Source organism: Kogia breviceps, chromosome 19 (assembly GCF_026419965.1).
Source record: "Kogia breviceps isolate mKogBre1 chromosome 19, mKogBre1 haplotype 1, whole genome shotgun sequence".
In the NCBI taxonomy this organism is placed as follows: Eukaryota; Metazoa; Chordata; class Mammalia; order Artiodactyla; family Physeteridae; genus Kogia; species Kogia breviceps.
Window position 1 is genome coordinate 10,306,452 of NC_081328.1, and position 16,660 is coordinate 10,323,111.

General features: G+C 56.6%; 1 protein-coding gene across 1 annotated transcript in view; it reads right to left on the bottom strand.

Moving 5' to 3' along the window:
• Positions 1-5,505, bottom strand: part of PITPNM3 (PITPNM family member 3) — an 89,111-nt gene extending 83,606 nt beyond the window's left edge. Inside the window, exon 1 of the mRNA XM_059046669.2 lies at positions 5,397-5,505. Within this exon, the coding sequence (XP_058902652.1) occupies positions 5,397-5,418 (22 nt within the window). The 5' untranslated portion in view covers positions 5,419-5,505. The remainder of the gene's footprint in view (positions 1-5,396) is intronic.
• Positions 5,506-16,660: the final 11,155 nt, after the last annotated feature.

A 16,660-nucleotide genomic window follows, 5' to 3' on the forward strand; every position in this document is an offset into this window, starting at 1 on the left:
CCAGCCCTCCCCCTGGGGGCCCTGGCCGCCCCCTTCCACGTGGCTCCTGGCTGCAGATCTGGTGATAGGCTGGGGCCCCGGGACTCCCAAGAGGCAGGTGCTCTCCGTGTCCCGGTCCTCGGCTCCCCATTTGTCCTCCCATCCCCACCACCCTTGTGAGGCAGGAGAAGGGAGGAGGTGAGGGCCCCAAAGGCACAGTGAAGCCAGTGAGGAGCGAGGCCAAGAAGGAAAAGGGAGCAGTGTTCGAGCTGGAGCAAACTCAGAGCTGTCCTGTCCCCCGAACTCTTTCCTTCCCACTCCCCTTTTACAAACGAGGAAACTGAGGCCAGAGGGGCAGTTCAAGGGCAACCAGTGACACAGCCAGGTCTGTTCTTTGTTACACACTCCAACTCCTGGGAATGCTGAATCCAAGAGAAGAAGAGACCTGAGTTCTAATTCCAGCTCTGCCTCTGACTTTATGTGTGATCCCAGAACCAGACACTTAACATTTCCAGGCCTCAGTTTTCTCATCCGTAAAATGGGAATAACATCAGCCCTCCTTCAAAGAGATGCTGCCATGCCAGTGGACAGTAAAGCATGTTGACTGCTACCCAAAAATGAGCCAGATTGTCCCCAGGATGATAATCCCTGACCCTGTCCCTCCCTCTCCCAAGCCTGGAATCCCAGAGAATTTCTGGGGGGCACCCAGATCCTACTGAGTAGCTCCCAGTCCTCAAAGCCTCACTGGTCTTGGGAGTTCACACCCTCTGTCGTTGAAGACACCAGCGCTCAGAGAAAAACCCTTTGCCTTTCTGGCCTCGGTGTCCCACTTGCATAATTAACAGGTAGGACCAGAAGATCTCCAAGCCACCTCTAGCCATGAATGACCACTGTATACCAAGATGTATACGAGAAAACATCCCACTTTCTGGCCAGTCCGACGCAGACATGGCCCCAAGCAAGTGGGGCTTAGCCATGTCCTCATACTCTGTGTTCCACCACTCGAACACCAGCTAGGACTGGGGCTTCGTGCGCCGGGGGTAGGACTCTGTTTTAACTGTACTGTCTTTGACTCACCACACCCCACCACAGCCAGGGCTAAGAGGGAGCAAAGGGTCTCCATCTGGGGCCTGCTGGGGCCTACCAGGTGGGCTGCTGTGACAGGTAACTCAGCAGAGGAACCGGAGACTGGCCCAAGCTCCAGCACTTCCCCGACTGCACGGAAGGCCCCGAAGGCTTCCTGGAGGCAGAGTTTTAGAAAGGCCTTGAGTTGGGACACGGTCATCTGATTTGGCCCTAGCCTCCTCCCTCGGAACCTGAAAAGGTGCATCTGCAATCTCCACGCAGAAGCGAGACACTCTTCCCCAGATACACAGCGAAGCCATCCCAGCACCCTAGGCCTGGGAGTTTCTGAGTCGTGCCTCAAATCTCCTGGCACCTCCCCAAAGTCCTGAGGATCCCAGAGTTGGTCCCTTTCCCGAGCTTCCAAACGTTCTGTCCTCTGAGAGCTCTGGCCACTCCCCACACCACCACCTGGGAGCCGTGAAGCAGGGGGCCCAGAAGAAGGTCTGGCTTTGGGATGTGAGGGGGTGGCTGACTCAGCATAACAAGGTCTCAGCCAAAACTCTGGAAACACAGGTTCTGGGTCCAGCTCTGCCACCACCTTTTTCTGTGGCCTTGGGCAAATACCTACACCCCACACCGCAGGCCTCAGTGTCCCCTCGTGGTGAGGGCTTTGAACATGAGTTTCTGGAAGCGTCCTCTCAGCTCTGCCACTATAGGATCGGTATTTTACTCACTCGAATTACTGGGTTTGATACAGTCCAGCCCACTGGCTCCGCCCCTCAGAGCAGAGGCCAACACCTGGGAGCAAATAAACTGGTTCCTCCAGCCTGGAAGGCCCAGCCCTGTGGCCCCAGCCGGGCCTCTCCAGATGGTCCTGGCCCAGCCTGAGAGGTTCCGAGAGCCTCTTGGCTGTTGTCTGTGTTCCCACCCGGCAGGGCCTTCCACTTGCCCTGCCCCCGGATGGGCAGACACCCCTGCCAACCTGCTGGGGTGTGGAGGGAGGGGTAGAGGGGCCCAGGGAGGAAGGGCGGGGCCGCGCAGCTGACAAGAACCAGCACAAACTCTTCCCAACTAAGACAGCCGTGCCGGGCTGGCCTCGCTTTGCAACCCCAGGAGCAACCAGAGGGGATCTGCCGAAACACCCAAGCCTTACGCAGCCCTCCCATCCTCCATGCTCTCCGGAGCTCCTCTCGGCCTTCTGCACCCCCTTAGGGATGCTTCACCCCAGCCCCACAGATTTCGCCACCCTTGGGCACCTCCTCCCCACCCACCCCCCTTCCCACCTGCCATACCTACACCTTTCCTGTCCCACCCTCCTAGCCTCACCTGCCCGTGGAAGCCTGCCCCTTGCCACCTGCCTGTCCAAATTCTGCCAGCCTTTAAGGCCCAGCTTCTAGAGATATTCAGCCTTCGCTGTTTCAAGCCACCACTGGCCTCCTCTCTGTCTGCACTGCACTTGAGGCCTGCCGTGCATTTCCCGGCCCCTCGCCACTGCCAGCCCTCACCTCCCTCCTGCAGACTTTCATCCCCAAGGTAGGCCTCTCTCCTCCTTTGTCCACTAGACGGAGCGCTCCCTCAGGGCAAGACCGACGGCTCTCCTCCTCTTGCCTTTTCTCTCAAGACTGGACACCGGGCACCATGACGATCCTGTTCTGTGTGCTGAAATCTCCCCAGAGATTTGGTAGTCGCCCGTTGGGGATCCACCCTCTGCCATTTATCCAATCCTTTCTAGGACTTGATTACGTGTTCTCTTGTACCTGGGTTCTCCTGGCAGCATGGAAGTCCTTTTCACGGCCTGCCTTCAGCTCCTGGGTGACACAGTTGACACGGCCATGGCTGGCTGCTCCGGCTGTGCACTGCACAGGTGTGGGACGCCTTCACTAGACTACAATGTGATGACCTTAGAGTCATGCCCTATGGTGGCCCTGAGGCCCAGACCCCTATCTCTAGTCAGTGGCTCCCTTGAGCAGTTTTAGATGGAACACCAGGTCAGAGAGCACACTCCCTCGTTCACAGTGCAGATTCCCACAGCCTTCAGCCTCCTTTGGTTCTAAGAGCACCCTTTCCCCCGCCACAGTGAAGGCCTGATCATTTCTGACTGACCATCAGCCTGTCCATCTGCGGTAGATGGTCCTGAATAGCAGCCACTCCTGTCTGAGTTACAGCCCTTCCTTGGGCCTCAGTTCCTCTAGCTGTAAAGAGAGGGACTGGGGCTCCTACCCCCGAGGATTCCCTCTGTTCTAAAGCTCACCAGTCCATCCTACACAGATTTTGACATCCGTGCACACATCACCACAAGTTGTCTTCAAGTCAGCGAGCTTAGAAGCCTTGGGAAGCGAAGGGACCTTTACAGAATGCAAAGGAGCCTGGAAGAGCTAAGAAGAGAAGGAGCGATCCCATCTTGCTGGGGTCAATCCCAAAGGCTCCTTGGGGTGGCAACAGAGGGTGGGAGGGAAGAGGCTGGGCGGTTTGATCCACAGAGGAGGGGAGTCTGTGCTGCCCTGAGGGAAAGGGCCAAGCATGAAACTGCAGCAGGAAAGACAAAATGTTAGAACACCAGGCACTGATGCTCAAAGCGGAGCAGTTTTTCACCCGTCACTGGAACAAATTCCCACGGACTCTCAGTCTAGAGACCAAAGGACCCACAGACCAAGGTGGAGGGGCTGGAACCACATCTTTGTTCTGTGAGGGGGGCAACCTATGAGGGTAGCAATGGGGAAAATCCAGTACCCGGAGTCCTTACAGCCTGGTTCTACATCTAGGCTCTGCCCAGACCCTCTGGGCCACCTGGAGGGAGCTATTTCTCTGAGTACCTGTTTCCAGATGTTTTAAAAAGGGAAGAGTAACACTTCCTGCCTCCCGGCATGGCTGTGCACATTGCCTGGTACCTAGGACAAGCAGCAGTTGTTAACTGCTGTTGTGATGACAGTGCCCTGGCAGATGATCTGTGCAAGGGGTGTACATGTACTTGCACGCACACAGGCAGCAGAGGGGCAGGGGCAGTGGGAGGGACACACACCGTGCCATGTGCCCTATGGGAGGAGCTGGGGGGACGGGTAAGGACCCAGGGAGACAGCCTTTTCCAGCTGCCTGGGGGGAAAGGGGAGGGAAGTGAGAAAAGGGGTGTTTACATATGTTGCGTACTTGCTGTGTCTCACACAACCAGCCCCACCCCAAGAGGACTCCTCAGGGACAGAACGGGAGTGTATTCTCAGGCATCCAAACCACACACCCAGCAGATGTACATACAGGGGCATGCGGACCCGGCCCTCGGTCAGGGCAGGATTTGCGGGGTGGCAGTGGATTTACACACAGCCCAGCGGTATCCAGCCCAAGTGTGTGCAGGGGTGAACTCACACTCATGCCATCGCTGTCATCGCTGGTGGGTAGAGGGTGGGGTTCGTGCCAGACCAATGTCGAGTCCAAGGGGATGGCATGGCACCTGCCAATGTCACAGGCTGGGTGTGAGCTCAGGGCAGAGTTACACATGCCGGCCTCCCAAGCCAGCCCTGCTGTGTCCAGGCTTGCTGCCACCTTCGTTCCGCCGCCCTCCCAAGGCACCAAGGGCCCAGAGGGTGCAAACTGGAGCAGAGTCTCCACCACCTCCTGGTCCCAGCGCCCCAGCGCTGGGCCTGGCACAAAACAGATGTTGGTGAATGAACGTCTGGCTGAATGAATGAACGAATGACTAACGCCCACTCCCTCACACCACGGGCCACACGGCCTGTGTCTGGGGGAGGGCAGAGCCCCGAGGACCCCAGAAGAGGCCCCGCTTCAGACCTCCGCACCTGAGGCTCGGCGTCCCAGGGTCCAGGAAGGGGGGAGGGGGGGAACGGCTCACTAGCCAGTGCGGAGCGGGGCACCCCTCCTTCCCCAGAAGAAATCTGGGTCTCCTGACTGAGCTGGGGGCGGGGGGTTTGTCGCGTCCCGGATATAGCGAGCGGCCGGACAAGGGGGCGCGTCCGGGTTGGCGCTGGGGGGCGTGGGATGGAGCGGCGGCCGCGGGACCTCGCCTCCGGTTCCCGCGCCCGGCTCTGCCCAGGGCCTCGGGAGGGCGGCGATCGCTCCCCACCGCCGGGCTGGGCAGAGGCGCCGCAGACCTGGCCCTTTCCGGCGGGGCCGTGGCGAGGGGACGCGGTGTCCCACGAGGTGACCGGGGGCGCAGGAAGGGCGCGGGGCGCGCGGAGCCCCCTCTCCACGCTCCCGGGGGCCGGCCGCGCCGCCGCCCCCTCAGCCCGCCCGGAACCTCCGCCCACCTGCGCCGGGGACTCACCTGGGCCGGCGCCCCCACCTCGAGACGCGCGGGTCCCTCCCCGCGCCGGCGGCCCAGCCCTCCCGGCGCCCGCCCTCACCTGCACGGCCCGCCTTGGCCATGGCCCGGGCGGCGGGCTCCGAAGGCTCTGCCCGCTCTCCTCGCGGCTCCCAGCCCGGCCCCGGCCGCCCAGCCGCCTCCGGCCGCGAGCGGACTCCGAGCGCCGCGCCCCGCGCCCCCGCCCCGCTCGCCGCGGCCGCCGCCACCGCAGCCGCCGCCGCCTCGCCGCTCCCTCCCGCTCCCTTAAAGGCGCCGAGCGGAGGCCGCGCCGGCCCCCCCGCGCCGCCGGGGAGGGACTGACGGAGGAAGGCGCCCAACGCCGCCCCCGCGGGCCCGCACCCCTGCCCGGGGCCGCGGCCGCCGCTCCAAAACGCTCCTCTCGGAGCCCCGGACGGGCGCAGAGACGCGGAGGCGCTGCGGTCCAGGCGGAGATGCTCACGCCGACCTCGAGTCGGGGGCGAGAGCCACTGAGACTGGGCGCTAGAGACACCCCTGGGGCCGAAACACCGACGGGGAGAGGGGGAGAGAAATTCGGAGGAGATTCGAGACCCCGGCACCTGGAGAGTGACAGAGAGCAGAGAGGACAGAGAGAAAGGAAGAACGGGCACCAGGAGGCTCCCGCGAAGCCAAGAGGGAGGTGTCTCCAGGGATCAGAGGCAAGAGGTGGACCCCTCCATCAGCCCCAACTCCAGGCGATCATTTCTAGGATCCACAACCTGGACCTGAACTAGCCTCAGAGGGGAAGGGATTTGTGTGCCCTTAGTTCTCAAGGGACTTGTAAAATACACGTAAAGCCCACCTGGGATTCCAGGCTGGAGCAGTCGGGCTGGGCAGACTGGGGTTGTGGCTTCTGCCTGGTGGCGGCCGGGCATCCACAGCCCAGCCCCAGCAGGGGGCGGGAGAAGGCCAGCCGTTTTGGTGGCACCTGGGTGGTAGCCAGATGGGAGGCCCCAGGAGAGAGCAACCCTCTCCCTAGCTCAAGGCTGGGCCAGGTCGGTGGGCCCAGAAGATGTCTGCCCAGCCTTTGGCAGCTCCCGACATCCCCAAAGCTGGCTGCGTGGCTCAGCTGCTGGAAAGGGCTAGGGGGTATCTGCTCTCAGATGCCCTTTCAATTCCCACCAAACCATCCCTCGAGAAGATGCCCTCTGCTTCCTTCTGAGGAACCGGGAAGAGCTAAAACCCAGTTACCGTCTGTAGCCAGGCACCTCACACACCCTGTCCCACACCCGCCTTCCAGGGAAAAGGATAATTCCACCCTTAGGGTCGCCACTGCCCCGACTCCAGGGTCCCATTAGCCCCTCTATGGAAACGGGGCACATATGGTGCTGAAAGTGTCCTCGGTGGGCATTTAGCCCAGCACCCCACTCCCCGGGGCTTTGTCTCCATCCACCAGATCCCCATCAAGTGGCCCTTCAGCTCCCGGTGTATTACATCCAAGGACAGGGAGCTCAGTACCTCAAGCAAGAGTTCTTCCATCTTTGGACGCTTCCGACCGTGAGGTTTGCCCTCATTTGAGCTGAAATCTGCCCCTCAGATGACCCACCCGTGGGTCCTTCTGGGGCCTCACTCAACAAAACCAAGGGCCCTCTGTCTAAACTCCCTAGTGTGGCTTCACCAAGAGAGACCAACCATCCTGGTTTGCCAGAGACTCCTGGTTTTAGCACTGAAAGTCCCACATCCCAGGGAACCCCTCAGTTCCCAGAACCAGACAGCAGGGCTGACCGATAGACAAAATTTCAGAAGCTCCGAGGTTGAAGCCACAGCTCTCGGCCGGCGTGTGCCATCCGCCACCAGCTGGGAGTGTGTGAGTGAACCCCTGCAGCCTTTCCCCATTGCTCGGGCGTGGCGGAGGCAGGGATAGCAATGAGTGGACAGGCAGTATGCTCGGGGCTTTACATAGATCATGTCTTTTAACCCTCAGGCAGTTGGTACATAATACCCTCGGATGTCTTGTATCATCCCCAGTTTACACATAAGGAAAGGGAGGCTGAGAAAGTTCCGTGCTTGTGGTTATGCAGGATAAATTTAGAGCCTCTGTTCTATCCCTTGGGCCTGGTTCTCACCCTTCCCTGCAGACAGGGCACGGTCAGAGGCCTGACTGCCTGGATAATGTCCAGGTTCAGCCACCTGGTCTGTGGGTGTGAGTTGTCACAGAGGAACAATAAAGCAGCCTCAGAGGGGACACACCCGGGCCTGAGCGCCTCCTGGGGCCCTTGGCTCACAGCGGCAGCACTGAACACAGTCTGGCAGGGGCCCTACTTCCAGGCAGCACTGAGCGCGCATGCGTGCGTGCGTGTGCGTGTGTGTGTGTGTGTATTTCATAGGCAAACACATCCTGCTCAGGGAAAATGCTACCTGAGGTGGGCACTGAGACCCCTCCCACCTCTCCGTCCAGTCTCCACACACCCTTGGGAGGGGGTGGGTGGGGCAGGTTAGAGGAGAAGCCGAGTTGATGGGAGTTACAGAAATCATCTAGCCAGACCCTCCTCCACGGCCCCATTTCTCAGATGGAAAGACAATGGAGATAGAGGAGGCTTGTCACATGACAACCCACTTCCGGGATCCATCCGTGGCTTCTCCACTTTGGACCTCCACCGCAGCCCCAGTCCCTGTCTGGAGATCAGTGCTGCTGTGTGGATCTGGAGTCCAACAGGAAATATGGGGCCCTGGCCCCCCAGGGCAGCTCCTGAATGCGTGGGCTGTGACCTGCTACCAAGGAACTTTTGGCCCTGCCTTCAGATAGAGCAAACACATCGGGACTCAAGGCCATTAGATTAACTGGTGGGAGTTAACTTCCTGCTCAGAAGAATTGTCCTTAATTGAAGAAAGGAATAGCTAGCAATTTAGAGCCGCTGACCTCAGCTGCCTGCAGGAGAGAGAAGCCAGAGTCAGCCGGTGCTTCCTGGGCCTCCCAGCTCTGTGACAGCGAGACGGGGTCAGGGTTCCAGACAGGATCTTTCCTCTGGGACCCGCTGCCCGTACCCTTTCCTCTGCCCACAGCCTGTTCAGCTTCTGCCTCTGGAGTAGCCAGTTGCCCCCCCCCGGGGGGCCCAGCTAAGCACTCCAGCCTAGAGAACTGGGAAAAAAGTGCAGAGGCCAGTGCTACCTGTTCCCCGGGAGAATGTGAACACAGATGTGGATGGAGCGAAGAGGTCCAGGCGGGTGTGGAAAGGAACATGGCTGGGCTGACCCCTCCACCTGACAGACCCAAGGCCTGGGTATCCATCCCGGGCACCTGGTGGTGTCCAGGCACCTGGAGACGTACGTGGCCGTCATCAGGAGCCAACGTGGCCCCGTGGAAAGGCAGCCACGCCAGGTTACACTCTTTTCCTTTTTGGACACGTTGCAACCGGTGGAGTTGGGTATTGCAGTGCCTGCTGGGCCTGGCGTGGCCGCTCTCCAGCTCTCTGATGGTGACTTGCACCGAAGTCAGGAGCGGGACGGTGGTCTGGTTAAGTGACTTACGCCTGTCCACTGCTGATGGAGGCCAGCAGAAGGAGGCCTGGGGCGGGATTAGGGCCAGCTCGAGCCCGGCAGCAAAGGTGCCAGTGAGTATCTCGGCCTCTCACCCGAGCTGCTGGAAACGCCTCCCCTCCCCGCAGTGTCTCCTGCCCTGGCTCTAGCCTTTTGGGCCCCTCCTCGCTGGTTCCCACACTTTAAAGCAACTTAGGGGTTGACCACTGCCACGAGGATCGCCCCCCAATCACAAAAGCAGCCCTAGGAATAGATGCTTTTCTTTGGAGCCTTCCAGAACAACCGGGAGTGGCTGGTTTGTTCTCACCATCGCCTTCTCGCCCCAGGCTGCCCCCCACGTCTGCCCACCACACGGGACACTGGGTAGAATGTGCCTTCGCATCTAGAGCTCTTCTTCTGCTTGCTGGGAGCTGTGGCTTATCTAGTCCGTGCTTCCACCTTCGACCTCAAGAACGGTTAGAACCCTGCCTGTCCCCTTCCCTGCTCAGCGAGGGCCCATTCCCAGCAGTTACACTAATAACCCCAGCCTCACGTTCACAGCAGATCCTGTGCAGGAGGCACTGGGTCACCAAGGTTCTCTCATTTGTGATCTCATGCAGAGGCAGGAAGATTCCCTTAAGATCAGGACAAATGACCCCTTAGGTGAGCCCTAGACCCCTGTGTAAGAACCCCTGGCCAGGAAAGACCCCCCACCACCACCACCCGCCGACCTAGTAGTCCAAGCTGAATGCTCTACCTTTACATAGGCCATGGTTCCCCCTCTATGCCCACAACGGTGGGCCGCAAAACCTAGATGACATTCACATTCCTTCATCCTCAGTATTTTCGAAAGATGCTTGGAGACATCTTGCAGAACCCGTTGAACAAGACCTCCCCCGATTTTACTTGAGTGCTGAGATGACCCGAGGCTCAAGTTTAGATTTTGTTTCACCAATTGCTGTTTAGCGGGCGTGCTGGTAGGTGGGATTTTGGAGAGAGGGTCTGGAGAGGCCGAAGGGAGATTTTTTTAAGGAAAGAGGGGGTTGGGTGGAGGCAGAGAGAGGTGGCCGCTGCTCTAAGGAACGAGCTGACTTAAGAGGCTGCCCAATGAATGGGTTAGCGATTTATCTCCTCCTTCATCGCTTGCAGTTGGAGCTGTGTTTTGTGTTTGTTTGATGTCAAAACTGTTGAGATTGGCCTCAAGCAAGACCAGTTGTCTTCAAGTTATATTTAGACCAAATACAAATGAGGAACTGGCTGAAAATCTAAAACGCGCTGCAGGAGTGGTCCTTGGAGTCTACACTCCTGCAAACACGCATCAGTGCCAGCGGTCCAAAACAAGCATGTACCAAAGCTCCGACCTCAAGACTCGTTGCTCCCCTGCCCTGGCCACCCACACGACATTGGTTGTTTATGACAGATTCCAGAACTCAGAGAAGCAAACACAGGTATAGGTGATAAGGCGCTAAGGAAACGACAGATCAGCCTGTGGATCCTGATTACTAATGTAACTGTATTGAGAGGCAGGAAATCACAGCCAGATTATGTAAATAGATTATGTAACAGACTTTATCGGCACCTAGTAGAATATCTACACCTATTAGGGCTCTTGTACACCTTTCGTCAGATACGGCTTTGCTTAGGCTCCACAACCCGGCATGGTCCTTGCTCTGGACCCCTATAGACCCAAACCGTCTTTATCTATTTTGTTTGAACCCGAGATGCACGTAATAGGATACAATAGGATTTGGCATTACCAGCTCATGGCATCTCCTGGCAGCCTCAGAAGAGTCTTTTTTTGGTCTCTTTTTGTCCTCACCCCCAGTCCCTTCCTCTCTTCCAAATGCTGTGTGCTCTTCCCATCTAACTCCAGAAGCTCTTTCTCCTGTCTGTGTAGCCTAAACATTATATACCTGCATGGACGCATTTAAAACATTACATGATGGCTCCATGGCTGGCCCGTTCTGCTTCTTACTTTCCCCCTTTAATATTGTTTTCAGGTCTATTCATACTGCTGTTTGTGGATTTGGCGGGTTCCTTTTTTTTTTTTTTTTTTTTTTTTGCGGTATGCGGGCCTCTCACTGTTGTGGCCTCTCCCGTTGCGGAGCACAGGCTCCGGACGCGCAGGCGCAGCGGCCATGGCTCACGGGCTTAGTTGCTCCGCGGCACGTGGGATCTTCCCGGACCAGGGCACGAACCCGTGTCTCCTGCATCGGCAGGCGGATTCTCAACCACTGCGCCACCAGGGAAGCCCTGGCGGGTTCCTTTTGATGATAATGTTTCCTAGTGTGATAAGACCTCATCTTGTATTTCCTCCTCCCCTCTTGATGGGCATTTAGTTTTCACGGCATTTAGTTTTCAGCAGCTCTTCGCTGCTACAGGTGCTGCTGCAACAAACATCCCCTGCATTGCTTGGGTTTCTGTGTCAGAGATTCTCTGGGGCACATACACAGCTCTGGAACTGTAGGGCCGTTGGGAACACGCAGATTTCCCCAATCACCGCATCAGTAAGCTGCTCTCTCTCTCCCTCTCTCTCTCTCTCTCGTGTTCTGCCAATACCCTCATCTGATGGATATTAAGACTGACTGAGGCCCAGAGCAGGGAAGGGCCTTGTCCTAGTTTAGAACCCGATTGTTCTGACTTCCAGCTCAGTCTCCATCCGCTCAGAACATTCCACACTCCCTGTCTCCCACGGAGAGAGCAGGGCAGCTGCAGCCTCGTTGAGCGGGAAGCTCGGCCTGTGATACAAATTTCCTCTCTCTCCTCCGGGTCCGAGCACGGTGGTACCCACCGCATGCCTCCCCAGGAGGGGACGGAGAAGAAGGTCAGCAGTCTGAGCTGCAGTCAGCAGAGAAAGGCCTCCTGTTCAAGAGGAATAAACCCTGGCAGCCCCCGTGGCCCGAGTGTGATATAAGCTCCTGCTGCAGACCTGCCCCATCCTGCCCTCTCCGAAGAGGCATCATCTGTACCTGCTGATACGGATCTCAGAGTGTATTAGTCTTAACTCCCCAGAGAGGACCCCACACTGCTGGGGCTCAGGCAGCTGCGGAAGAGAAGCCAAGACAGAGTCATTGGGGGGAGGGAACCCCTAAGAAAGGGTCATTCTGTCCATCCTGCTGCCTCCAGACTTTGCTGCAACCTTCAGCGCTCTCTGTGAGGCTAGCTGGGCAGCTCTTCTTCACATCTGCTCTTGCTCTCCAGCTGTAACAACAACACAATAACAACAATAACAGGAATAGATTTGCTGAGTGACCACTAGGTACCTGGAAATGTTTTAAGTACTTTTCATGTGTTACCTCATCTAATCCTTATAGCAACATAATGAGGGAGGCATAATTCTAACCGTCCCCATTTCACAGATAAGAAACTGAGGCTCGGAGAGGCTAGGTATCTTTCTTTAGGTCACACAACTAGTAAGTGGCTGGACCAAGTATTCCAACCCAAGCCCTAGGATGTCTCAGATTCTCACCTTAACCTCTAGAGAGAAGAAGACAAGAAATAAATAAGACAAAAGCAAGACACAGGAAACTGAGAGGCTGAGGCTCTGCCACTAACTCCAGGTACAGCCTCAGACAGCTCACCGCCCTGCCCTGTCTACACTAGATTCACAGGTTGCCCAGAACCTTTCCACTGGGCTCTGACCCCATGGTTTTCCAAAGCCCACGTTCAAGATGCTCGGGCAGGTGGAGAAGCTGAGTCAGCAGAAGTCTCCAGGGCACAGATGCCGGGGCCTTGGCCCGGGCAGAGGCCTCCTGGAGCTATCGGCCCACATCCCCTGGCCGGATCTCATGCCCTGGCTGGATCTCATGGGTGGGTGCTGCTGGGGCTATCTAGTCTTATTGGAATTTGAATGCTTCCGGTCCGAGTGACTAAAAGCCTGAATTTTACAAGGGTTTTGAAAGTGAATTGACTCCACTTATTAAAGATATACCAGATTACTTGCTGAGTGAAAGGATGCTCCGGGGACTCCAGGCCTTTCTCGAAGACAGAAACATCCCTTTCTGAGCCCAGCCGCTCCCAGTAAACCACGGGGGGAAGACATTGCACTGGGCAGGTGTCAATTAAATTACCGGTTGAAGGATCGCAGTCCATCAAGGAAACATCCTGGCCTAGAAGGGCTGCAGTTGAATACAGAGGCAGTTGTAGAAATGCCCTCTGGGTATTTTATGCAAATCCATTTCTAAAGGCAGGAAGTGCAAAGACCACGAGGAAAGTATTCACGGGAAGACTTGACTTTGGGTCATGAAATGTATAAAGGAGAGAAAGGGATGAAGGGTGTTTGATGCTCCAGAATGTGCCGCCCAGGACCGATGCCAGGTAGGGCTCAAGACGCTGCTTGTTTTCAGACTCAGAGCCCTAGGGGAGTGCGTCCTGGGTGGGCGGGGGCTGGGAGGTTGCTCGTCTATGCCTCTGAGGATGTCGGACACTTTGAAGGGTATGTGGACTCAGGGCTGGAGTTGGAAGGACCTCCAGACCCCACTCACTGACCGCATCCAACTCCAGCTCAGCAGACCCAGCACCTCACTGTACAGCTGGGGAAGCTGGGCCCCAGGTACTGGGGGTGGGAAGCGGGGAGTCAAAAACAGGGCTCTGGTGGCAGAGGGTCTCCAGGTTCATCTCGCGGGGCTCTCTCCTCACGCTCCTGTGTGGAGGTGGAGGGAGTGTCGCTGGCTTGTGGACAGGAGTCTTTTCTACTCTCTTTGACCCCCTCCACCCCATCCTGCCAGGAGAAGTGGGGGTGTGGCCAGTGCCCAGGTAGCATTTGCTTGCGCAGGTAACACGAGGTCTAGACGGTGGGCGTGCAACACGGATGCTTCCTATTGTAGCAGGCATAGACTCGGGCTCTCTTAAGCAAAAGGGAATTTATCGGCAGGCTGCCGGGGCCGAGGCTGCAGGGACAGGCTTGGAGAGCGGACAGGAACAAAGGCAGCTCAGAGGGCAGAGAACTGTCAAGCCCAACGGCCATCTTGCAGCAGAACAACGTGGTCTGAGGGTCAGTCCCTGCACCTTGGGCAGCCCCACAGCTGAGTGCGTTCTAGAGGAACCTCACCTTTGCACCACTCGTTCAAGCCAGGCCTGACTGGCCGAGGCTGGGATGTGGGAGCACGTCCCAGGTTCCAGCAGTGGGAGAGGGACCTCTGAGGATCCTGCCACGGCAGGTGGGCTCCTGCATTCCCAGGACTCTGTTCCAAGGACACTGCGTCTTCTCACGGATGACATGGCCCCTGCAATCCCCCAAAAACTCAATCCTGAAGACTTGCCAAAGTTAAGGGTTCCAAAAAGTCTTCAGGAGAGTGCTGTTGTCCGCCGTTTAGAGTCATCTGGCCCTGGCATCCTCCGTGCACGAGGGTTCTGGTGTGTCCCCGGCAGGAAAGTTCTGGGAAGGGGCTGGATTATCCGCACAACTACATGGAGAGGCTGTCAGGCCTTCCATAGTGCTTTTTAGTCCAGGCTGCCGCAGGCTGCATGGTTTTCAATGTTCCAACGTTACAATATTTCATACTAGGGAATTAAGCACAACTATGATTTTCAGAGTTCAAATTATATTTCAAGCTAAGGAGAGTAAAATTTAACAACTTGGCCTGAGATTCAGTAGATTTCGGCTCCCCTCCCCACCAGGAGTTATTAGAAATTCCTGGGGTGGGGAAATGAGATTTTTTTTCTGTGCATCAAAAGGGAACATGGCCTAAAAAAGTTAGAGGAAACAGTGGTGGAGCTGAGGAGCCCCACTTTCACTATTGATCTCCTATCAGACCCGTCCCCGCTCTGCAGAAAAGGGGGTAATAAACCCTCCTCTGTCTACCTCAGAGTAGAGGTGAGAAAATGCTTTGTGATGGGGGCACGGCTTGTACCTAGATGGCTTCGGAGAGGATTACAGGGGAAGAGGCCGGACCCCAGAATCATTCAGTTCAGGGTTCCTTAACCGGGCATCCAGGCCAGCCTGGATGTGGGGATCGCCAGCCCCCTGACATGACACTGCAGGTGTGTGGATGTATGTGTATGTACACGCACATATGTGTATGTGTGTATATAATGTGTGTGCGCGCGTGTATAGGTATGTACATGTGTTTGTGTCTGTGTGTGTGTGTGTTTTCTGAGGAAAGGGCCCATAGCTTATTCCAGATTTTTAAAGGGATTTTTACTGAAACAGCAAGAACTCCTATTTCGTCCATCCCTTTGTGTGGATGGGAAACAGGGGCGTGAAGTAGTGTGGGGCGTCTGGGGCATGTTCATGTCTAACCTGTGAACGATTATGTGAGTTAATTAAAAGCGTTGGCAGAGCTAAGCCCGCATCCCTGTGTCCTCCCACGGCAAGGTGGCCTTCTGCTACACCTGCCACAGGTCACAGGGCTGCAGCAGTGCCCAACGCCTGGGTTTCAGGCCCCAGCGTGCCCTCCCCGGGCAAGGACGACAGGATCAACACCGACAGGAAGGCCGACACCCCGAGGCCCAGCCTAGATTGTCCTCGCAAAGACCCCCCACGGCTCAGCGGGCCCTGCGTCTGTTCCAAACATGCCTGGGATTTCTTTTTGCCACTAAAGTAAATGTTGGCTGGAGAGCTACCTACGTGGCTGCCGGAGGCTGCCGGCTTCTCATTGGAGGGCCGGGAGGAAACTCTGCAGGTCTTTGAGGCTTGCCAAGACTCCTCCATCACACTGAGCAGATATAAAATCCATTACCAAGAGCTAATAAAGTCGAGGAGACCCGGCTGAGGACAAGCCGAGGGTGCAGCGGGCCTGGGCAGGTGGGGCTCCGCGGGCTCCCTCTCTGCTACTCAGCCTTCAATATTTGCCCCTCTTGCGGCACCTCCTTTGGACCCCCATTGTTCTCAGTTCAGTAGTTTGGGCAACGATTCTGTTTCTCATTCACTATAAAAGCCCGTCCCTACAGACCTCTCGGCACATTTATTGTGAGGCTGGAATTTATGACGGATTGGATTTCAGAGGAGGGATTGATTAAATACAGATGGAGCACTTGGCAGGGGCCTGGGGCTCCCAGTAGACTCCCCCCATCTGGAAACAGAATAAAGATTAGGAAGCTTGAGCAAGGGACAATCTGGGGCAAATCCCGCTTTCAAGGGCAGCGAGGGTGGACGCTGTCGCAGGGAAACCGCTTGTTTCTGTTCAAGGGCATCTTCTCGAAGCCGGACAGAAATTCTTTGTTGGCAGGAGTCATGAGCTGCCAAGGCCACTCCTCGCTGCCTCAGATGCACTCAGTCTTGGGCACACAGGCTCCCAGTGCAGGCGTCTCAGCTCTGGCTAAACCCCTCTAGCACCTTAGCCTAATCTCATTATATTCACACATGCCCTCCCCTTTCGAGAGCTCAATCCTTGCCCTGCTGTCCCCTCTGCCTGGAGGGTCCTTCCCCTACTTCTATAATTACTAGAGTTTCAGTTTTCTTTCAAGGTCTCATTCAAATGCCACGTCCTCCACGAAGACCACCAGGATTGCAACCTTCGCTCAGTAGTCACTCCTTTGAACGCACAACCATGCTCTGTTGCTTCCCTCTGTTTCACCTTAATTTTCATTCTGCTTAACGAGGGTCTGTGCCTGACTTATCTCTGGATTTCCATGGATGTAGTAAACTTTGAATGACTGTTAATGAAAATTAAAATGTGTCTTGTGACCTAGTCTTAAGAAGACATGCTACTTTTTGTAGTGCGCACCGGCAGACTCTCTCTCCAGCTTCAGGTAACGCGGCCTCTGTTTTCCTCTGGGAAGCTGCCGCTTCTCCATGTTCAGTCCATGCGGTTGGGATGCTGTTGATCCATCCTCTTTTCCAGGTGCACATGTGACTAAGATCTGACCAATCAGAGCACGGGGATTAGGTTTGGGGATGGGTCTGTTACG